The 9,401-nt window shown below is 54.2% G+C and overlaps 2 protein-coding genes across 3 annotated transcripts in view; both read right to left on the reverse strand.

The window, feature by feature from the left end:
- The window catches only part of PPP6R2 (protein phosphatase 6 regulatory subunit 2), a 113,327-nt gene extending 112,126 nt beyond the window's left edge, over positions 1-1,201 (reverse strand). For both annotated transcript variants that reach the window (XM_083835896.1, XM_083835897.1), the window contains exon 1: positions 1,019-1,201. The gene's annotated coding sequence lies outside the window, so the exon portion shown is untranslated. The remainder of the gene's footprint in view (positions 1-1,018) is intronic.
- A 3,614-nt stretch (positions 1,202-4,815) lies between these two features.
- Positions 4,816-9,048, reverse strand: LOC310892242 (uncharacterized protein; the record flags this gene model as incomplete). Its single annotated transcript, XM_083819706.1, has 4 exons — positions 4,816-5,131; positions 7,664-7,784; positions 8,142-8,934; positions 9,022-9,048. 2 exons carry the CDS (start codon positions 9,046-9,048, stop codon positions 8,254-8,256), a joined length of 708 nt encoding a protein of 235 aa, XP_083675832.1. The 3' UTR covers positions 4,816-5,131; positions 7,664-7,784; positions 8,142-8,253.
- Between the last annotated feature and the right edge of the window lie 353 nt (positions 9,049-9,401).

Raw genomic sequence — 9,401 nt, forward strand, 5'->3', positions numbered from 1 at the left:
CTATGGAAATTGCTATACTACCATGCACTAGGTTTTTTTTTAAACCACTGAAATATTTTGGCAGGCTGTTTGCCTCTAAGTGTCAGAATAATAAGGAAAATCATAAATGTTTATTCTCCCATCATCCCTGAAACAGTGCTTTATTAAAAAGCAAAACCTGCTGGTAGGCAGCTACACGTTTGGCTCCAAGCGCAGCCCTGGACAGGACCGAAATAGCAACTTTCTCCTTCTTCTTCGGAGAGAAAATAAACTACATTATGAAAAAGGCCTCGGCTTTTAAAATCACTATTTCTGACGGGGAGATCAAGAGCCGAAAAGCACCTCGGGCCCTTCCAAGTTCTCTGCGTCTGTTTTTCACTTCCTAGTTGTTGTTGTTTTTTTTTTTTTTTTTTGGTGGTGCTGGTTTTTTTCTTGTTTTTCTTTTTTTTTTTTTTTTTTGAAGCGCTGCAAAACAGCGCCCCGGGTTTCCGAAGGGAGCCCTGGCGCGACCTGCGGGGCAGCGGCCCTCCTGCGGGACCCCGCTCCGGGACGGCGGCACCGGGCTCCCCCCGGCTCCGCAGCACCCCCCGGCCCCGCAGTTTCCCCCCCCCGATCCCGCAGTTGCCCCCCCCGGGCCCCGCTTTGCCCGGCCCCGGTCCCGGGTGCGCGGCCGCGGGCAGGGCCGGCGGGGAGGGCTCGGGCCCGGGCCCGCAGCGGGGCAGCTCCGGGGGGGGCCCCGGGGGGAGGAAGGGGAGCGACACGGCGAAGCGGAGGCGGCGGCGCAGGCCCCGGCGCCCCGTGACAGGATCCCGGCGGCGGCGCGGGGCCGGGCGGGGGTCGCGGCGGAGGAGGGCGGGCGGGCGGCAGGCCGCGCACCGCCCCCGCCGGGCCCAGCGGCCCGGGCCCTCCGCGGGAGCCGCCGAGAAGCCGGCGGAGGGGAGGAGGAAGGGGGGGGGCGCGGCCCGGCCCCCGGCGGCGGCCCCGGCGGCGGTGACAGCTCGGCGGCGGCGCGGGCGGCGGGCCCGGCCGCGGGTCTCACCTGCTGGGGTCCGGCCCTGCCGTCCGGCCCCGCGGCGAGGCCGCTGTCGCGCTGCCTGGCTGCGAGGGCCCGCGGCCCGGCGGGCATGGGCCGCGTCCGAGGCGGGGCGCGGCGGCCGGGGCTGCGCTGACAGCGGGCGGCGGGCGGCGGGCGCGGGCGCTACGGCGGCCTCCAAAATGGCGGCGGCCCCGCTGCTGCCCAGCGCCGCGCGGGGGGGCGGGAGGGCGGGGGCGGGGGGCGGGGCCGCGAGGGGAGGGGCGGGGAGGGAGGGGCCGCGGGGGGGGCGGGGCCGCGAGGGGGGGCGGGGAGGGGGGAGGGAGGGGGGTGAAGGGGGGGGGCACGGCCTGAGGGGGGGTGAGGATGGGGGGGGCACAGCGTGAGGGAGGCGTGAGGGGACGGGGGGGGCACGGCACGGTGGGGGGGCACAGCGTGATGGGGGGGCAACGGGGTGAGGGGGGTGTGAGGGGATGGGGGGGTCACGGCATGATGGGGGGCATAGGGCCAGGGGTGCCTGAGGGGGGTGTGAGGGGACTGGGGGGGGGGTCACAGCCTGACAGGGGCAGTCACAGCCTCAGGGGGTGCAAAGATGGAAGGGGGGGGTCACAGCCTGATGGGGGGAGCACAGCCTGAGGCGGGTATGAGTGGATGGAGGGGTCACGGCATGAGGGGGGGGCATAAGGGTCTGGGGGATCCTGAGGGGGACATGAGGGGATTGGGGGGGGCATGAGGGGCCGGGGGGGTCATGAGGGGAAGCGGACAGGGCCCGGTGGTTTGGTCCTGGCCTTGCGGGCACTGTGGGGAAGGGGGACAGGGCCCTGGGGAAGGGGGACAGGGCCCTGGGGAAGGGGGACGGGGCCCAGGGGAAGGGGAACGGGGCTGGGGGAAGCCCCATCACTGCTGGCAGTGACAGCGGGGACAGGCCCCGGGGCCTCGGGGCATGCGGGCTGGGGGCTTTGGGTTGGCACCGAGGGGGCCGCTGTGGGGCAGCTCAGGCCTTTGGGGTGGCAGCTGCCGTTGGGGTGGAGGAGGGCAGTGCCTGGGGACTGTCGCCTTTGTGGTGGCGTTTAATGCCAGGGGACAGCGAGAGAGAGCCCTTGGGTGGGCACAGGCCGAGCACGGGGAGGCAGAAGCCGAGCTGCGGGCACCAGCTCGGGCCCTGCTGGGGTCACTGGGAAGGGGGGACGGGGGGGATGGAGGCGGCTGTCACGGCGTGAGGCTGGGGGGAACGGAGGCTGCGAGGGTGGGAACGGGAGGGGGAGGAAAAGGGGTGATCCGAGAGATGGAACAAAGCAGCGCTGGGCAGAAAGGTACCTCTGAGTCACGCTGCCGCGCTGGATTAAGTAGGCTTCGCTGCTGCCTTGCCCGGATTTGTCTTAGTATGCTAATAAACTGTTTTCTCACTGCCAACATCATACAGGAACCAAACGGGAGCTGATTAAATTCTTAATTCCAAAGTAAATTCTTGCCATTAGGTGTACCACTACGTCTCGTCTTCTCTGCCAGTCTTACTTCGGCCCTCGGCCTGCCACTATTAATGCACATGCTTAAGATATAACGCATTCGCGTTTTCTCCAGAACCTGCGGACGGACCTACGGCGGAAAACCCTGCTGAGAGTGTCACGGTGGCAACCAGGCCCCGCTGGATGGAACCGCTCACAGGGGAAGACGGGGTGCCGACAAGGCAGGTGAGAGAGATGCTTTAAAACCGCCCGGTTTGCACCATAGGTTGGCTTTTTTTTCCCTGCAGAAATACCATAAAAAATCTCAACTGTAACTGAGAATACCAAATTGGCAGCGTTTCTCATTTATGCCTGCTTTTCTCATCGTAAGGGCTCGAAGGCAAAGGCTCCAAGACTGTTAACAGCAGCCAGTATGGTAATTAACACTTTGTTGGCCATTAACAAGGAAAAAAAATAATATTAGTACAACTCCTTAAGTTTCATTTCTCCATTTTGTCTGTTGGAGGGTAATGAGCTTATAGAGCACTTTTTATGGCATATTGTGGCTTCTGGGGACAGAGCAATGGCAATCCAAGAAAATTCTTGAATCTTCCAGCCGTGCCCGGAGGGTTTTCACTTGCTGTCTCCCCACTCAGAGCCGGAGGGCCAGGGCTGGAGACCCTGCCTGCCCCAGCTGATTTCTAGAATATAGGTCTTGGAACAGCTTCCTTCTTTTCTCCTCCAAATCTATGAAATACACTAAAATACTGCTTAACTACACAGGCTTGGCAGCGAGGATGGACTCGGGCTGCCAGCTCGCCTCTCCCAACCCGGAACGCAAGCAGGCACAGGAACTGGGAGCGCTACTGAAGCCAGCAAAATGGCCCGCGGGACCGAGACCCTGGGTGTTTTACAAGGCCAGCTATATTCTACTGCAAACAACCGCCGGTTTCTTCTGTGGCTACTCGTGCTGACATGCAGGTGCTGAATACTGGTATGACCTCTTTCCTGTTCAAACAGATACAAAAATCATGTCTGTCCGCTTGTGCACATATGAAAATTTGGCAATTTTAAGTTTCACATCCTTCACTGTCATTAAAATCCACACCAGGATATAAATAATTAAAAATATTTTCGTGTCACTCTCCTCTCAGCAATGTCTCAGCTTTCCTAAACAGGAAGGAGCCGATGATTTGGTGTCCTCGCTCCAACGGTGTTAGCATTTCCAGACAATTGTTTATTGAAATTCATGCTGCCCATATTCAGTCCAACGTGCACTTGAATGATCTTGTGATTAGTCAGTGTCCAATCCAGCAAAAATATATTCAGAAAAGGAGTGTCTCTTTCACAGTTTTATAGGAAAAAATCCTAAGGATCTTTACCATTTTTTATTAAACTAGAACAGTAATTTCACCAGGTTACAAAAGCGTGAATTCACTTTTAAATCCTAAGGCCTGTGAATAAGAAAAAGAAACAGCTTTGCTGTTTACGTAGCGTTTTACATCCGCCTGGTTTCACCACTGACCATTTCACATAGAATGAAGAGAAAGAAAGAGCAAGGTACAACAGTACCAGCTCTGCTTAAATTAACAGTAACTCCAGCAATGGGCTGCAGCCGCTATTCTGGCCAGTGACCTCAGCTCTCCCTGTCTTAGAGAAAGATTAAGAAGCTGGATCTGTCTGCCATTGCGCTATGTCAAAAAGTCTCGCGGAAGAGCAGCTCAGCTGCAAGCTCTCTGAGATAGCAAAGTTGTCCCGGTGCCAATTTGTATGTCATTTGGCATTCTGTTGACGCGAACAATAATGGATACAGACCATTTCTAAACAATCCGAATTGTGTAAGCACACAACAAACAGAACTCATTCTAGCAGGTGGCCAAGTAAGCACTCTACGGGTACAAGAATTCATCCCACTGGCCCCAACGAGGACCGTCGGTCGCTGTCGCTTCATTGCCTGCACTGCTGCAGAACTGCACCTGGAGCCACGGCCGCAGGCTCTGCCACCGTGTCCTGTCCTGGCGGTTAGCCCTGCCTCCGTTGGGCTCGCACCCCAAGTATTAGCATGCATAATTGCACTTTCGTCCCGTATGCAAATTTCTAGTCATTGGACAAGTCTGGTGAATACTGCCTCACTTTTTTTTTTACTACGCATTGAGCATATATTTCACATCTGTACAAAATCAGCTAAAACTATGTTGTTAGCTTTCACCTCCAAACTTGAAAAGCTGCCACTGTTTAACTCAAATAACTGATTTGCACATCAAGCAGCCAGGACATATTAAACGTTGTTTTGTTGTGTGACTTGCTGTACTACTGGATAGCATGGCTTGTTTGTTTCTTTGTTTGAAGCACTGAACCTTGTTCCAAGTGAGTTTTATTTGGGACTTTGAGGCTTAATGAAAAAGTGTAAAAGACGGAATTTTTGTCAGAAATCCAAAGATCATGGCCACAAAGACTTTGGCAGATTATGGATACTTTTGTCTTCAGACCCACAGCGCAGTGAGTGTTATGGGCTTCAGACCCTCAGCACGGTTCCCCAGTCTGGAGCCGGAGGATGAGCCTGAGCCTCGCTGACGATTCGCACCTGGAGCGCGATTCCGCACGCATTTTGCTAGGATGCTGCACGACCAGCAACAGGAGGTCGATGATCAGGAATGCTGGGCTCCGTTCCTGGCTGTGAAAGGAAGTGTGATCTAGTGGTTAGAACAGACATTGTATCAGGATTGCCAAGCTACGGTTCTGACAGGAATTCTGAGAAACACTGAAGGGAGGAGGGGAGAAGCCTTAGTTATGTTCTACTGGAGTCATAAGTTCTTTTCCTAAACATAATTTGTGTGTTAGGCTTTCCAAACACCGAGAATTATATCTGGCTGCCTTTTGGGGCAAGTTATAAGGCCTTGTTCAAATAACAAAGCTCTGAAGTGCACAGAATATAAACAGCAATCAGAAGTGAGACTGGCGAGCTAACATTTCTTGGCTTACAGCATATTGCACGTTCCTCTAGTCTGCAGGGTATTTATGTTTCTTCTTTTGTCTGGGGAATATTATCCTGACTGGCAATGCAAGAGAAAAGGCAGACAAATTGAAGCAGAATGCAAAATATCCTGCAAAATCTGGTAGGCCGGTGCTCCTGAGAGCTCTGATGCAAAAGATAATTATAGATGAAAGTGTAGCAACCGCTGTGGTTAAGGTTGCGAAATGTTCTATTTACTCAGGTTGCTTAGGAGCCGTGCAAAAACTACATGCTGGCTCTGTGCAGCACAATATCTCCAGCGAGGCCAGAGCTTTGGGGAGGATCAGATCTGCAGTGTTCTCAAGTTCTGCAGAACCTTTATTGCCCAAATATGGTCCAGGAGCGTATAGGTGCTTAAAAGGCTAGAAATTATGGGCCTGTGATTAGATGTTTCATAGAGACCGAAGGCTCAAAAGGCCCAGCCCTCAAAGGCTGAATAGATCAAATTTTGCTGAGAAAATACCACTTTGTAGCTTTCTCTGCAGAAGCCCTGAGGAGCACAGGACCAGCACTCTCCCTACTCCTTGCAAAGGGCTACAGAGCCAGATACACATTGTTGTTTTAAGTCTTCTGTGTTTTTGTTTCAAGTCAAGCTGAGGAAATTAATTGTAAAAGCTCCGTGTTTAGACAACAGAAAGCCTAAAGTATTCTGGGGCATGTCCTCAGCTTGTGTAAATTGTCATGAGATATCAAAGTGAAGATCAAATGCCAGGCCTTCCCTCAGATATCCTGTGTGTGCTATGACACAGCAGCTACACATGTGGTCATAAACTGTTTTCCAAACAATAACATAATGCAATGCAGTAATACTGTGGTTAGGCTAATGATGTGGTAGGACCATCACATATTGTGCTAACCAGCATCATCCTATTGTTGCTTTTTTTTTCCTTGCACTTCTTTGATTACCTTGACGTGCTGCTTCTTCACGCTTAAACCCTATAATCTCTCTGTCCAGTTTGCATTGCACCTTGCTAAATGTAGCTATGGCCCATTATTCGGGTACAGAGGTGCTAAACCAACACAAAAAATGGATTTTTATATTAACTGTTAGTAATATTTATTATAGGCTCTCAGCATACTATATCTAACGAACATATGTTCTGATATGCTGCATTACTTGTTTGATATTAGTGTTATGTATATCATAAAATCCTAGAATCATTAAGGTTGGAAAAGCCCTCCAAGATCATCTGGCCAAACCATCCCCCTCCCACCAATGTCACCCACTAAACCATGTCCCTAAGCACTACATCCGACCTCTCCTTGAACACCCCCAGGGACGGTGACGCCACCACCTCCCTGGGCAACCCGTCCCAACACCTGACTGCTCTTTCTGAGCAGAAATGTCTCCTCATTTCCAAGCTGAACCTCCCCTGGCACAACCTGAGGCCGTTCCCTCTGGTCCTGTCACTGGTTACCTGTGAGAAGAGGCCGACCCCCAGCTCCCCACAGCTTCCTTTCAGGTGGTTGTAGGGAGCAATGAGGTCTCCCCTGAGCCTCCTCTTCTCCAGACCAAACCCCCCCAGTTCCCTCAGCCGCTCCTCATAGAACTTGTGTTCAAGGCCCTTCACCCGCTTCGTAGCCCTAAAGCGTAGCGTAATGCAGTCCTCTAACTGTCACAATACATACACAAGGCGTACAAGCTCATTCGTCTTCCTACTGTTGAGGACTTCCCTGATCAGCCAATTTCATTAGCACAATCATATGAAGTGTTGGTGAGGTCTCCACAGAAGTCCAGCATAACAGCCACGTCTACTTAGGTCCTACTTACAACCTCAGAAAATCCTAATATATTTTTCTTCCTTGCTAAACATGTAGGATAAATTACCAAAGAAAAGCAGAGACAAAACAACCTTACAGATGATTCTTGCCAGAAAAGAGGCATGATGAGAATACAAAAAAAATAAAAATAAAATTAAAAATAAAAATAAAAATAAAAATAAAATAGGTGGTATAAAAAATACTGGACATTTTTTGGCCTGTTGTCCTTTGTCCTATAATAAAAATCACCTTTGATCTTATTACCAAGAGGTCCTATATAGCTGACTTCACTGCAGCTGCACACACATTACTCCTGCCTTGCCAAGTATAAAAAAATTTACTGTGAATAAAAATGGTAATGAAAGTATTTATAACATCTGAGAAGTGTAAAAACAATAGCTGAAAGACTTAAATTAACATTGAAAGACACACCTTTAATCCAAACAGGAATCAATAAGAGGCACCGAGCCAGGACAGATCCAAGATCTCTAGTCATCTCTCCATAGCTGGAATTAGCAACAGTTGTATCGCAAGGCAAGCAGGTATTGGAATCCTAAAACGAGTTATGAATTTATGTGTATGCTGGACACAACCAAAAGAAAGGACACAAATTCATCTGCATGGGCAAGAGGATATCGCCCGCTTTCTTCAAAGGTGTGGTGAATAGGCCAGGTTCTCCTCTGAAACCACGTAAATCTGAAAATTCCATTTTTTTTTTACAGAATTACCCAATGTACCTCTTGGTCATGATGCAGTTTGTCAAGAAAGCAGCCAGAAATGCACACATCTTTTTCCAAAAATTAATCAAAAGCCCAGTAAAGAGGCTTTACTGTCAAACACACGGATCACGTTAGGACTGAGGTTACTGCTACCTAGGTTGGATATTAGGTTATATACCACAGGGTCTTACCTTTAGGTTGGGTATTAGGAAGAACTTCTGTACGGAAAGGGTTGTTAGGCACCGGAACGGGCTGCCCAGGGAGGTGGTGGAGTCACCATCCCTGGAGGTCTTTAAAAGACGTTTAGATGTCGAGCTCAGTGATATGGTTTAGTGGAGGACGTGTCAGTGTTAGGTCAGGGGTTGGACTCGGTGACCTTGGAGGCCTCTTCCAACCCGGATGATTCTGTGATACTGAGACACCGAGGGGCGAGCAGGCCAGCTCCTCGGGCAGCAGCTCCTGGGGCAGCAGCTCCTCGGGCAGCAGCTCCTCGGGCAGCAGCTCCTCGGGCAGCAGCTCCTCGGGCAGCAGCTCCTCGGGCAGCAGCTCCTCGGGCAGCAGCTCCTCGGGCAGCAGCTCCTCGGGCAGCAGCTCCTCGGGCAGCAGCTCCTCGGGCAGCAGCTCCCCGGGCAGCAGCTCCCCGGGCAGCAGCTCCTCGGGCAGCAGCTCCCCGGGCAGCAGCTCCTCGGGCAGCAGCTCCCCGGGCAGCAGCTCCTCGGGCAGCAGCTCCCCGGGCAGCAGCTCCTCGGGCAGCAGCTCCCCGGGCAGCAGCTCCTCGGGCAGCAGCTCCTCGGGCAGCAGCTCCTCGGGCAGCAGCTCCTCGGGCAGCAGCTCCTCGGGCAGCAGCTCCCCGGGCAGCAGCTCCTCGGGCAGCAGCTCCTCCAGCACGCAGCCCAGCGGCCGAACCCCTCGGGGGGCCCCCGGCGTGCGGGTGGGATGCGCGGAGCACAGGTTGGTATGAGGCGGCCCGAGGCCCTGCCCCTCCTACCCCTCCCCGCGGAGCAGCCCTCGCGCTTATCAGCTCCCTGCCCGGCACAGGCACAGCAGTAGCCTAGCAATAAATAAACAAACAACAGAAAGCGAGCAGGTTTTCGCCATCCCCTCAGGAAACCTGCCACGGAGCTGCTATTTACCGCCGCCGCTTTACCAGCTCCTGGAAGTCGCCCTCCGCCCGCCCCACGCGCTAACGCTGCCCGGAGAGGCGCCGTGCCCCGAGCCCAAGCGACCCCCGCTGCGGCCCGGGCTCCGGGGACCGCTCCCCCCCCGCCCCGAGCCGGCCGCCCCCGGCCTCCCTCCGCGGCCTTGCGGGCCCGGGGCTGAGGCGCGGCTCCGCCCGGCTCCATGGCAACGGCCGCGGCCGCCATGACACCCGGCCGGGACGGGGGGGGGGGGGGGGCGGCCTCCGCACCACCGGGGGGCGCGGCGGGGCGGGGCGGGGCCGGTAGGGGCGG

This window comes from Anser anser (assembly GCF_964211835.1).
Source record: "Anser anser genome assembly, chromosome: 1".
Taxonomy (NCBI): domain Eukaryota; kingdom Metazoa; phylum Chordata; class Aves; order Anseriformes; family Anatidae; genus Anser; species Anser anser.